Raw genomic sequence first — 22,135 nt, 5'->3', positions numbered from 1 at the left:
GTGCCACCAAAACTGGGTGTTTGTTAGCGAGACACCAGCAGCCTTTCCTGCAGCAACTGCACCAACCAAAACTGAGTGCTTTTTAGCAAGATGCCGGTGGCTTTTCCACCGATTGTGCTGCCAAAAGTGACAAGACATTGACAGCATTTCCAGCAGTGATTGTGCCACCAAAATGGGTGTTTTTAGCAAGATTTGAGCAGCATTTCTAGCAGTGCTTGCTCCTCCAAAATCCGCTGGGTTTTTTTTAGCACTTAAGCAGCATTTCCAGCTATGATTATGCCACCAAAACTGGGTAATTTAAGCCGAAACGAGATCTTTTCCTAACCATAGCTCAGTAGTTTTAGTGCTTTTACATAACCACACATTAACTACAGCGCTGTTGAAACATAAAGAAACATATCCACCTTACAACAGTGAACAAGTGTTACATATCCATGGTTTCCAGAAACATAAAATGCAAACTTTTATTCTGTCGAGTGGGATGATAACCTATAGACACCCCCCTGTCAGTGTCACACAGACTGACCAAACTGTCTAACGACAAAATAGTACTGAGAATCTACAGCCATGACAGCAGCTCTGCGAGGCTTGACTCAGGCACAACAGTGAATTGAGCTAAAAGCTGATGTCAGCATGCTAACATGCTAACAATGACAACGCTGTTATGCTGGCTTTAAGAAGGTTTAACGTTCACCACCTTAGTTAGCATGCTAATATTTGCTTATTGGCAGTAAAGCCAAAGTACAACTGCGGTCGATGGGAATGTCATTAGTTTTGCAGGTATTTGGCCACAAACCAAAGTATTGGACAAATTGAAATTTGGCTTGAAGGCGGTGCTTGTGGGAAAATCAGAAGAATACCAAACATTACAGTTATTTGTATTACATTAAAGTGTGTAAAAACTGACCGACAAACCAACATGTATTTAATAACATACATGGTGTTAGTACCACATCTCCAGTTGCACAACACTTAAACTGTGACTTCATTCAGATACAAATACACAGTGTGTATTTGTTTACAAACTCCAGGTTAGTGTGTGCGATGTCATCTATCAGACAAGTTATTGACTATTGCTATCATGATGTGGTGCTGGGACGTCAGACAGAGTGGTGTCAAATCTTTTTGCACCTGAGTTTAAATGGATGATTGTGTTACTATTATTGTTATTATTTTCTTTTGTTTCTTTAATAATTATATCTATTTAAAAACTGCCTAATGAAAGACATTCAGTGAGTCGGGGAGGCTTCTGGAGTCTGTAACTGAGAACCCCAATTATATACAGAGTAGAATTACCTTTAGCCTGAGTCTGGTATATTTCTGAATGTTTTCTGATGTTATTTATTAGTAAATTAGGAATTACATCACAAATATCACATCACATTTTTGTTTTATTGAGGTTATCATCATTAAGGCTCTTATTTACCCATTTTTGTGTGTCCATCACATACAAATCTTAATTACTATCATAGTAATTCATTGTTTCTGCAGTGAAGATGTGAAGATGGATAAGCAGTGGCCCAAACGAGCTTTGTCCTGCAGAATAAATGTAACCCCTAAATCTGTTCTTATGTAGTTCATGTGCTTTTTTTCACCAATTCTTTGAACTATTGTACTGGTACACCCTGTAGCCATTAAGAGCATCTGATAATACTTAACGGATTCTCTGTATTTTATGTCTTTTAAAATCTTTAAGCTGTTTATTTGTCACTATCTAATTGAAGAACTTACATGTTCAGGTTTTCATTACTTTATTCAGTGAGTCAGTAACTGAAACCTCTATGATCATATCTGCCCTCTAGAGGCTCTTGGGGGAATGAAAATGTCTAAAGGAACCAAGCTGTGGTTCATTTGCTGAGCCTCATGTCTGTCACACTGTGTGTATGTGTGTGAGTGTCTTCTACTGTATGATTGCAATTTTTTAGATAGATAGATAGATAGATAGATAGATAGATAGATAGATAGATAGATAGATAGATAGATAGATAGATAGATTACTTTCAAGGCTCTTCATGGTCTCTCTCCCAGCTATATCTCTGGCTGAAAACTGAGGGGGACAGAGAGTTTGCTGTCTTCATGTTTGCTCATTGTTTGCTGGCCTCAAGGCTCAGGAAAAATCTCTCTGAGGAAATCAGGTCAGTTGAGTCAGTTTTAAATCCCTTTTCAAACATACTTTTATTGGAAAGTCTTTCCTGATTTTAATTTAGTTTTAAGTTAATATAAACTGTCTGTGTTTGTATCAGTTGTTTTAAAAAGTGTTGTTTTCATGTCTTGTCTGTTTAAATTATTGACATGTAAAGTACTATGGAACTCTGTTTTGAAAACGTTTTATGATTATTATCATTATTATTATTATTATTATTATACATGCAGAGAAATGATGATGAGATCCTGAAGCCTATTGTCATGCCATTCATCCGCTGTGAACATGTTTGGGATGCTCTGATCAGCACGTACGACAGTGTAACCTCATACAGCCACTGAAAAAGAGTGGGATGACATTCCACAGGACACATTCAACAACCTGACCAACTCTATGTGAAGATGTGTTGCACTGCATGAGGCAAATGGTGCTCTACCAGATACTGACTGGTTTTTCAAGATTTTTCAAAAGCCTTTTATTATGACCGTCCCAAGTCACACCTGCGTAGTAATGATGTAGTTTAATTGGCATCTTGATATTCAACACCTGTGGATGGATTATAAGTAATAAGTATTCAAGGATTTTGTGTGAGCTTTAACTGAAGCAAAATTTATGTGTTCATACATATATATATATATATATACTAGTCCATACCCATTGAGTACAGCATACCAATTTTTTTGTTGTCAAAAAAATTGCCAATTAGAGTTCAATTTCTGCAGTCACCTTGAGGCGTTCTGTTCTACATATCTGCCAAGTATAGTAAAAATCGATATAGCGGTTAGGCCTACATAAGAAATTAGCTCTCTAGCACCCCCATTTTGTTTGATGGGGTCAATAATGAAGGGGTCCCCTCAGAGTATGTGTGGTCATATGCTTACAAAGTTGTGTGATGATCGGTGAAACCCTTGAGATGTTATACACCTTTATGTGATGAGCCACGCCCTCCGCAATAGTCATTGCCTTATAGAAGCTCAGTTTTGTTTTGTTTTTTAAGATATTTTTTGAGGCAGTTTTAGCCTTTATTTGATAGGACTGACAAGCATGAAGGGAGGACAGAGAGAGAGGGAGTGACATGAAGCAAAGGGCCACAGGCTGGAGTCGAACCTGGGCCGCTGCAGCAACAGCCTTATACATGGGGCGCCTGCTCTACCACTAAGCCACCAACGCCCCATAGAAGCTCAGTTTTAGTAAGTTTTCCAACTTTTGCCAAGAGGGAACTTTAGATATTGGTCCCTAGATTATGTTCACCCAGTTTCACGCAGATCGGTCAAACTTCCTAGGAAGAGATCGATGTTTGTGTTTTTCAAAAAATTCAAAATGGCGGAAAATCTATATAACCGGAAGTTATGGGTTCTTGAGGCAAATTTGTTCCTCATGAGTAGAGGCATCTCTGTGCAAAGTTTCATGTCTCTACGACATACGGGGCATGAGATATGCCCATTCAAAATTTCAATCGGTTGCTATAGCGCCCCCCTTTGGCCAATTGATGTAATATTGCTTCATTTGCATCCTCCCATGACCCTCTACCACTGTGCCAAATTTCTCATGGACTGACCAAGTCAGTGAGGAGAAAAACGTGGAACAGACACACCTACACACACACACAGACAGAGGTTTCGTCATTATATAGTAAGAAGATATATATATATATATATATTAGTTTATATACATTTTACAGGAAAAGTGTGAGGCAGTTTTAAGAGCTTTTATATATTAAAAAAAAAAAAAATCTGTAAATTGTATGTATACATTGTTTATAATAAATTAGATTTGTACCATAACACAAACTGCTGGGACAGTGAGTAAAACCATATTTAATAACAAGCTATCAAAGGTTTATTTTTTACTGGACCAATGAGCGAAACACAAGTTAGTCAAAAGGTACAGTACATCCACTGTTCACACTCTGGAGGTAGACTTTAAGGTCTGATTATTGTGTTAAAAAGTGAGGGCTCTTTGAAAAGTAAGAAAGGTAAACATTCACCCTTTGTCTTCAAGTCTCACATTCAAGTATTCACAACTAATGTAAACCAAATTTCTTACAATCTAAACTAGTAAAACACTAAATGTCCTTACATTGCACGCTTTCCCATGATGATTGGCCCTTTGACCATATATAATGTTGTCTCATAAGTATTTAAGGTCAATCTGCTGCTGCTCTCATTGTAACCGACTCTGGAAAGCAGCATCATCTGGTTGCCTGAAACGCAATGTTAAGTAATGTAATGCCTATAGCTGGATGTCTGGCTGTTAGCTCATCAATAATGGAGAATCCATGCATGTTCAAGGCGAAGCCTAGATTGTCTTACCGCTCCACTGCTCCATCACACATGCAAGCACACCTGACATTAACTAACCGAGAGGCTTTGATGAATCCTGTGCTTGTGTGCCTGTGTGGTTAAACGGATGATTGGTGCGCAGTGACCTCGTCCTCTTTATGTCAAAGCAAAAAAATAACAATCAACCTACACAACCGCACGCACATACACACAATACTGACACACATATAAAACAGTTTTGATTTATCTGGTGCTGCTTTAAAGTAAAAAATGAGGTGACACTGAGTAATGCTGAGGTCCAGCCATGAAGGAGGATGAATGTTATCATGATGGTAAAAAGACGAGGGAGGAGGCTGTCAGGATGCCTTGGCGATGATGAGGATGCTCATGAGGAACACCATGACAAAGAAGATCCACATGAAAAACCTATCCATCACCTTGGCGACCTTCTTCCACTCTGCTGCCTTGACACAAGTAGCTCTCTGCTCGCGGAAACAGTTGGCTATGTACTGAATGTTCTTTACCACCTGAAGAAGAGACAGATAGATGAACCAAAGCAAGCACTTAAAGAAACTTTAGAAGAAGAGGAGTAATCAGATAAGTGGGTAAAGTGAGTAAACAGAGATGCTGTGGTGATGCACCTGTTTATGTTGGAGACAGGGGCAGCAGCAGGGGCAGGCTGGGACCTGAAGCTTCTCCACAGGAAAGAGGAGCTGTTCCTTCAGCCCTCCGTTCAGGTGCGGGAGGTTTTGTGGATGAGGACGGGTTTGGTAGTCCAGTTCATCCCTCCTGATGTGGTGGTAGCGCTTTGCAGGCTCTCGCTTCCCCTCACCCCTCTCCAGTCTGGAAGCATGGTTGTTATGGTTGTTGTAATGGTGACGGCTATTGTTGGCATTGCCATTGGCCTGGTTTTTGTGATGCTTGTTGGGATGATGTACGCCATGGCCGTTGCTGTACTTGTATGGGTCGTTGTCATGATGGTAGTCATTGAAATAGTCATCGTGGTAGCTGCTGTTACCGTTCAAAGGTTCCTCAGGGTAGAGCGGCGTCCTCTCACTCTCCGGCGTAGTGCAGTTCTCCCCCACCTCGTAGACGAAGAAAATCTTGGACATGTAGTCTATGATGAGCACTTTGGCCCAGTGAGGGACCGGCTTGGCCTCAGGCCCACAGAAATGAATGTTCATGATAAAGATGGTGAGAGAGGTGGAGGCTGTGATCATAGTCATGGTGGCTATGTAGTACTTCCCTGGAGGAAAGGATAAAGGACAGGATGGATTACAAAGGGGAGAGACAACACATACAAAGCAGCCCTAATTTGTGAACTACAAGGTTGAACATTCACATACAACTTCCTCACTTCGTCAGTACTGAACTGGAAAGACATGCCATGGAAATCTGTTGTCCCAGATACATCTTTAAACATAGACATATCAACCTATATATCAACCGATTTAGTCTCCAAGTAAAAGAGCTGAGTTTGTGTGAAGCTCATTTCTGCCAAGAAAAGAAAATGCATGAGAAGTAAAATGATAAAATTAAATTTAGAATAATCATAGTAAGTCATAATTATAAGATACTGAGTCAAATTTCTAAGACGCTGAAGGACTTCACGCAAAGATGGCAAACTGTGGCTTTTGCCATGAGTACATCGCCATCTGGCGACAATTATGTGCCGAAAAAACTAGAACAGGGCAGATTTGTCTGAGCTTTTGCACTACGAAAAAGTCATCAACCAATCACGTTGTGCCACTACCTATGGGGGTTATAAAACCACAACACGGAGGATCTGTAGTCCCAACTAAGATTGCAAACTCCTTTCAATCTTGCAAACAGCAACAGCAACCACACCTATTTCCTTCATTCTTACCTCTCGCAATAATAATTCCAGAAGCTGTTGCAAATTTGCATTGCTGCCGGTGAGTTTATTTGCATTGGAACCTTTTTTTAATTATGTTTTTGGGCGTTTTTGCCTTTGCTGATATAACTGACAGGAAAGAGCAAGAGGGGATATGACACGCAGCAAAGGGCAACAGGTCAGAAACAAGCCCAGGCTACTGCAAAGGAGTCAGTCAATATGGGGTGCACACTGTACCAGGTGACCTAAAGTTTGCACCAAAACCTTTTTTAAGTGTTGCAACCGTTGCAAATTTGAAATGTTGCCAGTGTGTTTCCCTCTACCTAAACCTTACCCAAACCCTTAGCCTTAACCCTAACCACCGAGGGGGGCAAACGCATTAATGGTGGAAAAAAACATTTTGATGTAACACTGGTATGAATGGTCTGAATGCAAAATATTGGCAGGTGTCATTTTTTAGCCACAAACCTGGTTTGTAAAGGCCTTAAGTCAGAATTAAGAGGTCCCAAATCAAAACTGTGAAATACTAAGTCTACATCTGGCCTTAGCATTTCATAATGTTGCTGTACTATAAACACTTTTATTTCTATGAACCAAAGTTTTTCATTCATTTTATTCTTTTGCTCTACCCTGTGGAGTGGGTTTCAGTAGTTTAGATATTTTCATAATGAGGCAAAATTGAATGCAAAGAGAATGATTCAGACCTATATAGGGCATGCTTTCTGCAGGAGGCATGCTCTCAGCCACCAACAACTGGAACACAGTAAGCGCCAGCAGCACTGTGACGCCAAGGGAAACCTTCTCCCCCGAGTCGGCCGGCAGGTAGAAGCCCAGCGGGGCCAGGAATGAGATGAGGAAGCAGGGCAGGAGCAAGTTGAAGATGTAAAAAGAGGAGCGGCGCTTCAGTAGCAGGGTGTAGGTGATTTCAGTGTAAGGGTCGGAGCAGCAGCCGTACATCCTGACGTTTCTTACTGCTGGCATGCCGTGACACTCCCACTCCACATTCTCCACAAAGTCAGACAGGTCACCGCTGTCCATCCCCAAACTGATGTCCACCTGTATAGAGGACACATATCAGCAATGCGAACATGCTGTCATGTGGACACAGCAACTACCAACTCGAATTCCCCTTACAGAGCCTTTAAAAACAAGAAGTTATTCACTCTTAATTTATCTGATCTGGTCAGGAACTGGAGCCAGTTACAGACTACAGTGGGCAAGACACTGGTACATGACCCGTATTGATTACCAGTGCTAACATACGGTACACACTCTACTTACTGTATAAACTATTTAGATTTTCTGTTCCACTAAAGGAGCAACATGGAAACCAACATATAAATACATCAGAAAAAAATGCAAATCACCCAGAAAACACTCTGTCATCCTATTTGACTTTTTACTAAAATGGAGATTCACTGAACTGAAAATGTGAGGGGGGTAGTTCGTCATTTGGGTGAACAAACCTTTAACTGCTTCCTTGTCGTGCTATCATCCTCCTTGAAACTGAGAGTAACATCACATTTTAAGTCAATATGGTGAACTTGTTAACATGCAGTTGCTTCTTTATACATCCAGCAGTTAGAGAGCAACAATAGAATGCTGTAGGAATGAGTCCTCAAACACAGAAATGAGTTGGTTTTTTGAATGGGTTTTTGGTTAGATGCCTGAAATAAAGTCTGTGGTTAACACAAGCTGAAGAGACTTTCACGTTTTGTTCTACAACACAAGATACATCAGTAAATACCCCAATGATGAATGTCGAAGCTTTTACACGTCTTGAAAAAAGGTGGCTGCCAACAAATGGCTAAATGAGACTACAACACATCATTTCACCAAACACGGCTTCACAAGGCTTTTTGTTGACGCTGAAGCCATGTAACCGTGGTGTAGTTAGTTACTAGCCTAATGTTAGCTTTGCACTTCTGGCGATTGCATTTATCAGAAAAGGGGTGTTGATTTGTAAAAATGATCTTAAACATGTAAGTATGATTCTTTGTTTTCCCCAGAGCTTATATTCTGCAATAGTCCAAAATCCAACAGAAAAACCTCATAGGCTTTTGATGAGAAAAGCAGTGCGATGCTAACTTCTGTGTCGGTCTACAAAAACATCATCCCTGGAGCTCTCTCTTCACAAGCTATCCAGCAGAATAATAGGTAATTAAAAGAGCTACACCTTTTTAGATCTGTTTTGGGCTCCACCAACTCCAGTTCTTAAGCTGCTCAATGCTCCACTTTACAGTCCCTCCAGGATTTTGTGGACTGTTTTTAAGATTGCTGCAGCCTGAAATGTCTGATTTCACAGCACTTTTTCTGAAAAATTGCAATACATGTTGCAATGGTTATAGGTGGTTTTTGGAATGCGAGAGCAAGTGAAAAGAGCAAAATAGTTGCTATTAAAGTGTATTTGGTTTTTTCCAGAGTATCTGAATGTATTTGTAATGATTTGAGGGGGATTAGGGGCTGTTGCTGCCATTTGAAGCAATGCTGAAGGACTTTGTGAGCCATTTTCCTCCTGTTTTCTCTGCACGGTTAGCACAAGCTAACAGCAGCAGCAGCTAACATCCACCACCGAGCTGTGTTGGGTGGAGAATGGACCTTGTGAGTGCTTGTGAGTGATAGCCGCCTTGAAAATATGCCTGTGTTCAAAGAGGAACTCTCATTAAATTAAAAAATGGTGCCATTTGCTATATATACCCTTGAAAACAGCAAACCCATCTCCGTCATGTTTATTTAGCATCTATGATGAAATTGTATACTTTATAACTATAAATCAACTACTTTATAAATCAACTATTAAGTATGAATCAACTATTAACATTGTTAAATTGAATTAATAATTGTTAATAATTTCTTGTTTTCTCTGGTATTTTTTATTATATACAGATGGGTAATATGGGTAATATGTGTGCTAATGTAATCCAATGCCAAGTCTCTGATGATCTGATGAGACGATATGTGCACAATAGCGCAGGGCCGGCTTAAGGCATAGGTGATATAGGCGGTCACCTAGGGCGCCACATTGTCTGGTGGGCGCTGGGAAAAAAAATGAAAATAAAATTAAAAAAAATAATAATAAAAGTTCTCCAGTGGGCGCCCATCCTATTTTTTTCTGGAGGTAACAAATGAACAAATACATAAAAAAAGATAGAAAGAGAGAAAGCAAGCAAGAAAGAAAGAAATACACTTTGCACCCCTGTTCCTCAAAATTTTTCATCTGCCCCGCCGCTGCACCTGTATTGTGCGCACTGAAAGTGGGGTCTGTGTCAAAATCTGGTCAAGATAGGCAGATATACGTTTTACCTGCGTTTCATAATAATGAAAAGGTCCAAGTCTTCAGGTGCAGGAGAAGGAGGAAAATAAAGTCCGATATAGAGGTATGTCGTCTGTCTTATGTCATCTTTAAAATGCCGTTCTGTGTGTAACGTCATTAGATGTTTCATTTGTTGCAGCTAGCTAGCTAAGTAGCAATAAAGCTAATGGTACATAATAATGCTACGATAGCTGTTGGACTCAGATAATACGGATTGAAGGATATGAGACTGAATGGCAAGCCAATAGCTCGCTATCTGGATAACTGCTCCTTCTTGTGCTGAAATTTCGCTGACAAATATCAGTGATAATGGCTAACATGAACTTATCCACAAAAACAGATTTCTGCACTGGCTTGCACCAGAGATGTGAGCGCCACTTGGCATCGTAGCACATTGTAGTAAGCTGGATTGATATTGAAATATATCAATGAATTAGGTCTACACTGGATTACTGGGTTGCAAATTGGCTAATAGCCTAACTACGCTAAATAAAAAATGCTGTTTTACTACAATTAGTGAGTTCTGTGACATTTTAAGATTTACACCTACCCCAGCAGCACTTTTTGTCTTGAAACCATTGTGGTCCCCAGTACCGGTGGGGTAATGTGGTTCGGGGGGGCACCAAATCTCAATCTCGCCTAGGGCACCAAAATGGCTAGGGCTGGCCCTGCGATAGCGTGCACTAGAGCCTGTCATGATAGCCTGCAGCGGGGCCCATCGTAATTACCTTACGCCACTGGTCCCAGGCACATAGACTGCACGCAGTTTTACAATAAAATGAGATTTACCGGTTTTTGATGGTGAAATTTGCTGTAAAATTGCAGTGATTGGACAAAATTGCAAGGTTGTGCAGAATTCAGGGGGAGTGACTGACTACTTTCACCAGCTGGTCTCTTACTGTGTCTGTCAGCTGTTCAGTGCTGAGCAGGTAGAGTGGATTTTTAGAGGTTTTTCTTTTACTGAAAACAGCTCCCTGCTTCGCCCAAAAAGGCCACAAGAGTGGTGAGATTGAACCAAAACAGTAAAGTTATGGGCTGCACAACTAAACAATAAGCTGAAACTCATTATAAACTCCATAAAACTGAGGGGAGCTGCAGATTCAGGTGATAATTCTCTGTAGGTTTATTGCTATGAGCGAGCAATGTCACACTGTCACATTGTTTTCACTTTGTCATTTGATACATTGCTGTTGTAAAAATGAACAGTGGAGAGGTGGATTATGTTGTAAACAGGGTTTGCATTTTTAATATGGATGAACGGGATGATCTCAAACAAGTAGAAGGTGTGATCCCTGTCTCATTCACCCTGTCATCAGCATGCTTAAACACACCTGGTTGCCATTGTAGGTCCAGGAACCGAAGGTGAGGTTGCACTGTTGCCAGTCAAAGGGGAAGTAGGAGACGTCCACCACACATGTGCTCTTTGTGATCGCTGGAGAGTCCCAGATGATCTCTCCGTTATAACGCAGTTTTACATTAGTGCTGGATGCTTCTGCAGGCTCCTCATCTGCTCTATACACACACAGAGAGGAAAGGACACATCAGTCAGATACACACACCGCTGCATTACAAGTGTACTGTGAACCCTCTTACTAACTTGTTGTAGAGCACAATGTCTGGCTTCCAAACTAGGTCACTGGGGATGTTGATCATCTCCAGGTTATCATAGTCCTCCTTGTCCCACTTCAGGAGGTTGTCATGCCAGACTTGCCTGATCCACAGGTACGTAGTCAGCACCTGGTTTCTCTCATCCTAAACACGCATACACACATATAAACACATTTAGAGAAAGACAAGATAGGTTTTTCTGAAAAACTAATGCTAACAGACTGGATGTTCTTAGAGTTAGAGACACATGGATGTAAAAAAAAAACCAAACCTGAATACAGCGTTAAAGGCGGAGCACCCTTTAATTCCTGTGGCTCATGAAGCCAAAATAGTTTAGCTGCATGTATAAAATTACCCAGATGCTTGCAATCATTAGAGAAGGCGCACCAGAGACTTCTGCTAGCCAAAATGGCTACTTCCAGTTTAGCCCTTTACTAGCCTGAATGTGGATAAAACACTTCATTCTTGTGGCTCTTCTAGACTTTCTCAATGTTAGCGGAAGAAACCATCAAATTCTGATTATAAAACGAAACGTTCCACAGGGGTTGTGACATTTACAAATATCTCTTACGCATTGTAAGTGTATTGGAAATGTCTTTTGGGCCCTACGACACCTTGTGACCGACTCAGAAGTTGTAATTCCACAGTTTGGCCACTGTGTCAAATTGGTTTCAAAGCCCAGCGCATTTCCTGGAGGCCTGCAGAGACAACGAGAGTGCAGATACGGAAGACCTGAAAACGTTGACTAATCAGAGCAGAGTGGGCTAGCCAGGTGTACCAGGTGTTCTAGCACAGACAGTATGAGGAAAACGTGCGTTTATGATGCCAATTGAGTGTGGGACCCAGTGTTTGTTCGGTTATATTTTGTTTGGTTTTGTTTTTTGTTTAGTTTAGTTTGCCATCTGAGCTGGACAAAAACTTTAGGCCTCTGCTTTGTTCATTTAATTAATTAAATTGTAAGTCCACTACTGTATTACAGTGCAGTATTTAAATCCTGATGTACTCATCTAAGAATTGGTTACACTGTACACACAGTAGCTCTCTAACGTGTAACTTGATTTATATATCTTATCAACATGGTTCTGTCACTATCTACCCTTTGATATGTGCTTGAAGAAAATTAGATGAAATAATTCCTAATTCTTCTTTTTACTGCAACCTTTTTGCTCTTCACTTGGTGAAGGATAAAACATTATAGATATTAACTGTATTCAAAGAGTTATACTTGACATACTGTATGTTTAAGTTTAATTATATTTTATGTATTTCATAGTAACTAAGTTGATCAGCTATTGAGTTTATTTGTAGTGTAAACATTTTGTTGTTAGGTTGTGAGTTCTTTGTTTTGTCAATGTGGTCAGTGTTGATGATGTAGATTGTATATATTCAAAAATCTAAATAAAGTCTTATTTAAATAAAGGGTACACTGCCCTGCATTTTACTGCATGTATCGTATAAGCATGTGACAAAAAACTTTGATTTTTTTTTTTTTTTATCTTGAATCAGTGACAGTTTGAAGTGAGTCATGAATCACAACAACAACAACAGATTATTATGTCTGTCTTCCTGTGATATAATTTATCATCTTAAACTCTACAGCTCTACAAGTCATGTTGTGAGACCAAGAAGTCATCAAATTCACAGAAGTTTCAAAAGAGACCAAATGCATCTAGTTTATTTATACATACATGGTGTCTTCGATTTGGACTTTAGAGTTAGTGTAGGCATTCTGTAGCATCAATAAAGTGCTGGAGCAAGAAGGTGAAGAACATAAATGAACAGTGTGTGTGAAATGTCGGGATTTAGGATTCTTTTGAGGTTGATTGGTTGTATACGTGCGTGGGGGTGTACAGGCTTTATATCTCTAAATCCATGTTTGGCAATAATACATAATAGAGTTTCCTCTCTACTCACCATATCTTTGATCTGTGACAGGGTGATCTGCAGGGAGACATTGAGGGCTTTGTCTGTGTCGTCCACTGGTCTCAGAGCGTTGGAGTAGTCCTCCATCAGGTCAGACAGAAGTTTGTGGGCATAATGACCCTGAGCCCCGTGGGACACTGAGGGGGCAAGAGGACAGCAGAGGGTTACAATAGACAAAAGACTGCAGAAACAAGAGCAGAATACAAGGCAGAGTTAGCTTTATCATATCAGTCAGATATAAACATCAAAACTGACCTTGCACCACAAGACTGATCCAAACCATCAGTGCTGCCTTCCTCATTTTCAACCAGTCACAAGCCAAGGGATCAATTATTCAGCAAAGCAGCCGCTGTGACAGACCGGGTCTGAATCCAGAGCGTCACTCTATTCTGATCTCCATTCTTGCCTGCTGACGCTCAGCGAGACCACAGAAAATTCTCGAGATCTTACATCCTGTCAGAAGCTCTGAATGCTTCGCTAGCTGTTAGTTGCAGGTTGCCTCTCTGTCACTGTTTCTCAGTGTGTGATCGCTGCGCTGGAACAGGACCTGGGGCTATCACTCACACACACACACACACACACACACAGACGTGCACTGCAGTATCACATAGCACACAGGCACTGGGTGAAATGTGATGCCTGCAGCCCTATCCTCTTGTGTACATGACCACAACCAGCTGTATGACACACACACACACACACACACACACACACACACACACATACACACACACACAAACCCACACACACACACACACACACACACACACACACACACACACACACACACACCTTACTGCATTACACAGCTAATGACATGTGTCAGTCACACACATACAGTGACACTTTCTTACTGCTGTTCAGGTCATTCAAGATGAACACACACACATGTCATGACACCTGTCATTCACGCTACATGGCAATGAACTGATCCAGGATCAGGTGACACCCTGTAAATAGGAATCTTTAACATAAAGACAGTAGAGCTGTACACTGGTTGTAGATTGGTGATAAGGGTAGATGTTATCCTCTCTTAATCTTTTAGCTGTTGAAGAGATCAGTAACCAGAAACTAAGGTCAGCTAATTGACCTTTGTAATACTGGCCAGCAGTTGTGACATCTTTAAGGTTCAGAGTAACATAACACACTTCTATTTCTCGTTGACAATTTAATGTTTTTCATCATAAAGCAAAGATTACCATGGAAATAAGTTGTGTGTTTATCCTGCCGTGCTTCAATTTAATGTATAAAAATATAAAACCTTGTTTGTGTTACATACTATTTATACTTTTTGTCTTTGCTTATCCAGGTGCATGTTCAGTCTCAAAATGGTGTGCACAATTCTGCTACAGTTTACAGTTTGAACAATATATTTCCTCGAAATGGTGTTAAAAGAGCTTTGAGGCACATTTCCTCGTTTGGTGGGTGTGTCAGAGATGTTACCCAATCAGCAGCAACATGTATATGAATAAATTTCTAGTAGATCTTTACTTGTTGTATGTATTGTTTTTGTTTTTATTTCACAGTGTTTTTGACAAATGTAGCGTAAATGTATTGTACATGTGTGTTTCCCACACCAATAAAGCCCCGCAAAAAAATTATCATTATTATTATTATTATTTTTAATTATTATCAGAGGTAGTAGTGGTAATAATGTTAATAATAATAATAATAATAATAAAAACAATAATAATGATGATGATGATGATGATGATAATGATAATAATAAGAAGAAGAAATGTTAAAGCACTCAAGAACACCTTCCAAGACTTTTTCAAGGTTTTAGAAAACTAGCAGCAATGTGTCCATACATTATGAAATTAAATAGCAGTAATATACAATCATAAAATGCTGGGAAAAAAATCCTAATCATAAAAAACTATTTATAAAATCATCATCATTATAAAGTCATCATCAGTGCAAATGTCAATGTTGTTAGCTAAAGAGGCTAAAGACCTTTAGCTGTATGTATATTGACTACAGAGAAGCAGGCCAGGAAACCTCAGAGTTTTTGGTTAAATGATGAGTGAGACTGTCTTCCTTCAATAAGCAGCCAAGCTGCTACTTGAGACTTTGTAGATTGTATAAATGTGATGCAGGCCACTGCTGAAAGATGGCAAAAAATAAAAATCTTAGTTGCCTTTACTTGAAAAAGTTAAAAAGTATATATATATATATATATATATATATATATATATATATATATATTTACAGTACAGGCCAAAAGTTTGGACACACCTTCTCATTCAATGCGTTTTCTTTATTTTCATGACTATTTACATTGTAGATTCTCACTGAAGGCATCAAAACTATGAATGAACACATGTGGAGTTATGTACTTAACAAAAAGGTGAAATAACTGAAAACATGTTTTATATTCTAGTTTCTTCAAAATAGCCACCCTTTGCTCTGATTACTGCTTTGCACACTCTTGGCATTCTCTCCATGAGCTTCAAGAGGTAGTCACCTGAAATGTATAATATATATATATATATGTGTGTGTGTGTGTGTGCATACTAATTCAGGTTTTCACTAGCCACTAGAGGAGAAGCTAGGATAGATCACACACAAGATCTAAAGGCTAATTTTGTTGAGGCTTTATTGTCTTCACAATTTGTAGTTTCTTAACTGTAAAATTAAAGTAAATAAAAGCTTCATTTCCACTGAGAGAAATGGTTCAGCTTTTAAAAATGGACAGGGGGTCTGTGTCGCTGTGAAATGTAGTTACATTTCTAGGGAGGTGCACATCAGGCTACGGGGTAGGGTCTAAAGCAATTCAGAGCCTACGCCGTAGGTGCGGCATCAATTCAATGCAGAAGTATAAATCCAGCTTTAGAATGATCTGTATGTCAGCACAGTGTTTACAATAAATTGTTGGTGTTGTATGCTTCTGCAAACCATACACAGGTTACATTTTTATGTTTCATAGTTATCATGTCAACATGTCTAAAGTGATGCAGTTCAGATTACATGTATATGAGCTGTGTTTCCCATCAGGAGGAAGAGGAGGGAATGGTGGATGGTGTAACACCGAGGCAAGATGGCTGCCAAGCAGCATACAGTAGCAGACCACTGCTGAGATACTTCCAGCTGTGTTTGTAGAGACAAAAAAAACTTATTTAAAGCCAAAACATGATGTTTTCCCAACCCTAACCAAGAGGTTTTTGTGCCTCAACCTAACCACAGACCCACAGCGCTGTTAAAACATATTTCAACATATTTACCACATATCAAATGTTCAAATTAAACACAGCCATAGTTTGCAGAAATGTACAATACCAACATTTATTCAGGTGACTGGATTGAGTATTTGTAGGAAATATAGATATATTAATTTTTATATCTTGTATATGTGTAAACATAATTCAGTGGCCAGAGAAATCACTCTTGTTAATGCTGCTGTTTAGAGTAGAAGTTGGGTGCGATCACCATATTTCTAATATTCAGAATATATCTTGAGAACTACTGAGGTCAAAGGATACGAGGCACAAAAAACCTGGAAGACAAAGACCATGCTCTTCTTCAATTCAATTCAATTCAAATTCGCTTTATTGACATGAAAGTTATAATAACAATATTGTCAAAGCACTTAGAGAATTAATAACATAAAATAAAATAAGTGTAAAAATAGTATAACAACAATAATAGTAATAGTATTAGTAGTAAAAGTAGTAGTAAATAATAGTAATAATAAGTAATAACAAGTGATATATAAAATTTAACATTAAACTATATACATGTATGTGTGTCTGAGGGGGTTGAAGTGTTACATTGTTGTGTTTATGTGTGTGTGTGTGTGTGTGTGTGTGTGTGTGTGTGTGTGTTCATGTGTGTGTGTGTGTTCATGTGTGTGTGTGTGTGTGTGTGTGTGTTCGTGTGTGTGTGTGTGTGTGTGTGTGTGTATTAGTTGTGTATCTCAGTGTCCACTGGTCGTTCTCAGCTCGTTACAGCAGCAGATGAATTTTGCTGCAGTCGTTAAACATTTGGGGATTTCTCCCAGTAAATAAGGGAGTTTCTCTGTGTCTGTTTTAAATTCAAATTCGGGGCATGTTTGTGTTATATGTGTGAAATATTTGTTTCTTAACGTTTGATATTTTGGACATGAGGTGAGGAAGTGGAGCTCTGTCTCTACCTGTCCTCTGTCACACTGGGAGCAGAGTCTGTCCTCCTCTGGCAGCCAGTTCTGTCTGTGGCGACCTGTTTCTATGGCAAGACTGTGTCCACTGAGTCTGTACATAGTCAACACTTTCCTCACTGAAGCACTTTGGATTGTGCTCAGATAATTTGCTAACGTGTACTTCTTTAAAAGTCTCTTGTTTCTCATCATTTCACTTGAATCAGTGCTTGGATTAAACCACTTCAAAAGACGCAGATCTCTGAGTTTACAGTAAATCAAAACTTTTTCATCAAATGACATCAGTAATTGTTGTTACTGAATCTTACTGACATCGCTCTGTTGTGTTATTCTGCAGACTTCTTAGCATTGTGATGTGATGTGTTACTATGTCACTGAGTTTCTGTGGTACCGAGCTCACATAGGACAGGTGTTTCCTGTGTGTGTGTATGTGTGTGTGTTTGATAAAGTAGAAAGTGTGAAATAGTGTCATTGAGCCAGAGGAAGAGTCAAAGAGGAGCTTCTGTAAATCATTTCTAACCATCATCTCTGTGCAAGTTTAAATGTATGTTGTTGATGTGTTGGTGTGTTTGTGAGAGATGTATTTATGTGTTTGTATGTTGAACTTTGAAAAGTATTCTATAATGTATGCACAGTACAAAAAAGGGACACCATGGTTAACCGTGTGTGTGTGTGTGTGTGTGTGTGTGTGTGTGTGTGTGTGTGTTATTATAGTAAACGAGGGATAGAGAAAAGTGAGTGGGGGAGCTTGAGAGGATGAGAGAAAGACAGAGAGGTAGACGCAGACAACGACAGTATAGCTAAAGAAGTGTGTGCATGTAACAATAATCAGTAATGTCGAGTGAACAATGCTCGTCTGCAGAAGGAGATGTAATTTTAGGTACCTTAGTAATCTTGAGAGGGGTGAACAACACAGCTGTGGTGACTTGATAAAGTCTGGCAATGCTCTATGATTTTTCTAACGTCAACAAAAGCAACAATGAACTGATCCAACAAGTGTTCTCTGTGTGTCTTAAAGATACAATACAAAGTTGCATACAAGTGAGCAGTGGGTGAAGAAGGACTCAGATCTTTCACTAAGTAAAAATAGCAATACCACTTTGTAGAAAGACCCTGTTACAAGTAAAAGCCCTGCATTAATAATGTTACTGTGTAAAAGTACAAAAGTATTAACATCAAAATACACTTACAGTAAAAGCACCCATTATAAAGAATTGATACATCAATGATACATCTGGTTAAGCTGGAGCTCATTTTAGTTACTTAATCTACTGCTTGATAGCTTGTTAATAGAGTGCTCCAGGGTTCCCTCATCAAAAAGTCAGTGGGATTTTTCCACTGGATTTTGGATTATTGCAGAAAATAAGCACTGTGACAAACAAACGTTGAGACTTATATGTTTTGTTCACTTTCAGGATTTTTGAGACCTAAATGCAATCAAATGCAAAAAAGGTTAACTTCAGGCTATAACAACCTCCACCCTGGTCACATAATGTAATATCACCACCATAACAAAGTTGTGAAGCCGAGTTCAGCAAGATGACGCTCTGTAGTCTCATACAGCTGCTTGTTAGCAACCGCCTTTTTTGAGACACATAAAAGCTTCAAAATTCATGTGTGAGGTATTTACTGATGTATTTTATGTCATAGAACAAAACATGAAAGTCTCTTAAACTTGTGTTAACCACAGACCTTATTTCAAGCACCCCCGTGATCAAAAAAGTTTTATCTTATCTTATCTTATTCTACAATATCATCAATATCATAATTTATTATTTGATTATATTTTGTATTATTAATCTTAATCTGTGAAATAAATAACTAAAGTCAACATCAATCAAATTAATGTAGTGGAATAAAAAGTACAATATATCCCTCTGAAATTTAGTAGAGGTATAAAGTAAAATATAACATGGAAATACTAAAGTTAAGTACATGTACTTTAAGTGAATGTACTTAGTTACCTTTCACCACTGCAATATGATGCGACAGACTGAGTGTGACAGGATAATTAGCTGATTGACTTGCTATAGTCAGGAAAAACACAAGTGTGGCAGTTAACATTAACAATGGCTCCGTACCATTTAGCTGCACCACCAAACCAGTTAGCCAGTATGCACAATACCAGAACTGCAGAACAACAACACCTACATGTGATGCAGCAACCATTAATGTTAGTGACGTTTGTTACACCGCCTGTGCTCCTCTGCTGTGACATGTCAAAATGTCTGCTGTGAAAAGCTCCTTGGATAACACATCAGAGGCCCTTACGCAGTATGCTGGCACAACCTGTGTGTGTGCGTGTGTGTGTGTGTGTGTGTGTGTGTGTGTGTGTGTGTGTGTGTGTGTGTGAAAGGGAGAGAGCAAAAGAGAGAGAGAGAGACATAGCGAGTGAGGGATGAGGCATTGTGGTAGTTGTGGGAGAGAGCTCAGTCAGAGATGAAAGATCTGGCCACAGCCGGCAGTCAAACACTCTGAAAAACTCTCAGAGTGTTTCTCTTTGTCACTTGTAACTCAAAAACTACAAACATGTGGACAGTATTTAAACGAGTATTAATATGATTATGACTATAGTATTAGGTTCTGTGTAGTAAACTCAATAAGAGCTGTATTGTGAACGAATCTGTGCACACGCATGGTGTCTGTGTCAAATGATACATGCATGGTCTGGTATCTTAAACAACTTATAAAAGGCAATTATGATTTGAGGTTTTAGCTATTTGAATAACAGTTAGTACTATTAATGATTATTACGACCAAGAATTAAATGGTTCATCAGAATGCTCTGAGAAGTTTGAGGATTTTTGTTACACAACGTCAAGACTTTGATAAAGCCCTTACGATGTTCATGTTATCTACATGACTCTGTATTTTGAGTGTGACTGTAAGGTTATGTATGTAAGCACATGTAAGTGTGAGCATAAGAGGCTGAATGAGTGAATGTGTGAGAGAACTGAGTTGCTATGTGTTTGCACAAGTTTGACTCTTCAATGCACGTGTGTGTGTGTGTGTGTGTGTGTGTGTGTGTGTGTGTGTGTGTGTGTGTGTGTGAGTGTTGGGATGTGGTTAGGTGTTTTTCAGCGTATCCTTGAAAAGCCTGTGTTGTACCTCTCATCCTGAGCGGCTATGAACACCACATAAGACGGAGAAATGTAGAGAAAGAGCGGGAAGAAAAGCATGAGGGGGGAGGAACAGCTTCTCTCAGCTTTTTCCTGGTTATCTGCTGTTCTTGGTCGTCTTTGTGCGCCTTCATTATCATTCAGCTACAATCAATCTTGTAGCACAGCCTTCGTTTCCTCATGTCATCCTCTAACGGGCATATTCAAACCCCTCGAACACACACAGAGACACATATCTCACATTTACGTGCATAAAATATATACTTTAAGTACAAACTGTACTGGTGTGTATTAGGGTCCAAGACCATAAATAAAACTTACCTACGATAAATGCAAAGATTAAAATTCACAGCAGGTCTCCATCTTATTATGCATTGTGTGTATGTTAGCTATGCACTGTCACGCTAGCTATGTGCTGTTCTCAGATTTTCAAATTCAAATAAGCTTTACTGGCATGAATGTTCAAGTCACATTACTGCCAAAGCTAAATTACATATTATGAATAATATATTTTATACAGGAAAATTAAATCTATCATTACAAGATAACAAACACACTTTCAGTACACACTTTCTTTCACAGATGTAATCCCTCTGAAACATTTACTACGGAGCTTTCTCTTAATGTGTGGCAGCAGTCAACATATTTTGTAGCTAATACTGCAAATTGACGAAGATGCCACTCACAGTCTGTCTCTTTTTCACTGAGATCATTCTATTTACTAAAGTATCTTCATGTTTTGCCGGCCAATTTAGCATTTATGGATCCTGCATTACACACACACAGCACATGTCTGACAGCATTGTTTGGTGGTCTTGTAAACAAAATACTTTGACCTAATCATCACTCGAGAAATGGTGTGTGATAATCGTGTCAAAGTCAAAGAATTACAATTAGAATCATATATTTTAAAACGGTGCAATTAATTATTTGCATATGAACATCTGATATAACGTGTATTCTAATACAAATTTCATACATGGTTTGGTAATATAAGTATCTTCATCAGCCACATAGTATGGTACTCCATTAAATCTGTATGAAAGTGGCCATCACAATATATGATAACACCTACAAATTAGATCAGATGTTCCCATAAAAAGTGTACAAATCATACTTCATGTTGTAATGCAATAAAGTGATAAAACTTTGTTTCAATACTTCAGTATTTTTTGTATTTGTACTTGTAATTTACTTTTGTTTTAATACTCCTGTCAACTTTCACTTTTACTCCACTACATTTCCTAAATAAAATACATATTTTTCCTCCTATACATTTCCCCTAAGCATCTTAGTTATTTACTACAAAGTAGGGAAGGAAGGGAGCAAAGAAGGAAGGAGAAAGGAACAGACTGACAAATGAAGGAATGGGAGAGATGGAAAAACTGGATTTTTGTTTGTGTAAAAGACCTTGTGTAAGTGTAACGACACTCCATTTTAAGGTTGTGTACATGTCAAGAAATAAACTACATAATTTTCAAAATTCTGACGCTTGCTTTTCAATTTTCAGCATTTATTTGTACCTTTACTCAATAGGTAATTACATTTAATATCATAAAATGACTTTTGATACTTAAGTACGGTAAATATTAGATACTAGATAGACTTTTACTCAAGTAATATTCTAATAGGTGACTTTAACTTCTACCAAAATTTTACTCAAGTGTGTCTTTTAGGTACAACGTCCACCACCGATTATACTTTTTATATGATTATAGGGTTTTGAAATTTGGGTTCAGACAAACTTAAGTCAAGAA

General features: G+C 38.9%; 1 protein-coding gene across 1 annotated transcript; it reads right to left on the bottom strand.

Moving 5' to 3' along the window:
* Positions 1-3,849: 3,849 nt before the first annotated feature.
* On the bottom strand, positions 3,850-13,628 carry chrna9a (cholinergic receptor, nicotinic, alpha 9a). Its single transcript, XM_049572690.1, has 7 exons — positions 13,380-13,628; positions 13,116-13,261; positions 11,191-11,345; positions 10,925-11,105; positions 6,985-7,336; positions 5,067-5,671; positions 3,850-4,952 (listed from the first exon to the last, which is right to left on the bottom strand). Exons 1-7 carry the CDS (start codon positions 13,423-13,425, stop codon positions 4,782-4,784), a joined length of 1,656 nt encoding a protein of 551 aa, XP_049428647.1. The 5' UTR covers positions 13,426-13,628; the 3' UTR covers positions 3,850-4,781.
* Between the last annotated feature and the right edge of the window lie 8,507 nt (positions 13,629-22,135).

This window comes from Epinephelus fuscoguttatus, linkage group LG3 (genome assembly GCF_011397635.1).
Source record: "Epinephelus fuscoguttatus linkage group LG3, E.fuscoguttatus.final_Chr_v1".
Classification (NCBI taxonomy): Eukaryota; Metazoa; Chordata; class Actinopteri; order Perciformes; family Serranidae; genus Epinephelus; species Epinephelus fuscoguttatus.
The sequence above is the reverse complement of the archived record's forward strand: the minus strand, read 5'-3'. Positions and strand labels throughout refer to the sequence as shown.

Coding starts and splice junctions, on each gene's coding strand:
- chrna9a (XM_049572690.1), bottom strand. CDS start 13,425: ATGAGGAAGGCAGCACTGATGGTTTGGATCAGTCTTGTGGTGCAAG. Junction 13,262..13,379: donor GATCAGTCTTGTGGTGCAAG/GTCAGTTTTGAT, acceptor TTGCCCCCTCAG/TGTCCCACGGGGCTCAGGGT. Junction 11,346..13,115: donor TGTCACAGATCAAAGATATG/GTGAGTAGAGAG, acceptor ATGCGTGTTTAG/GATGAGAGAAACCAGGTGCT.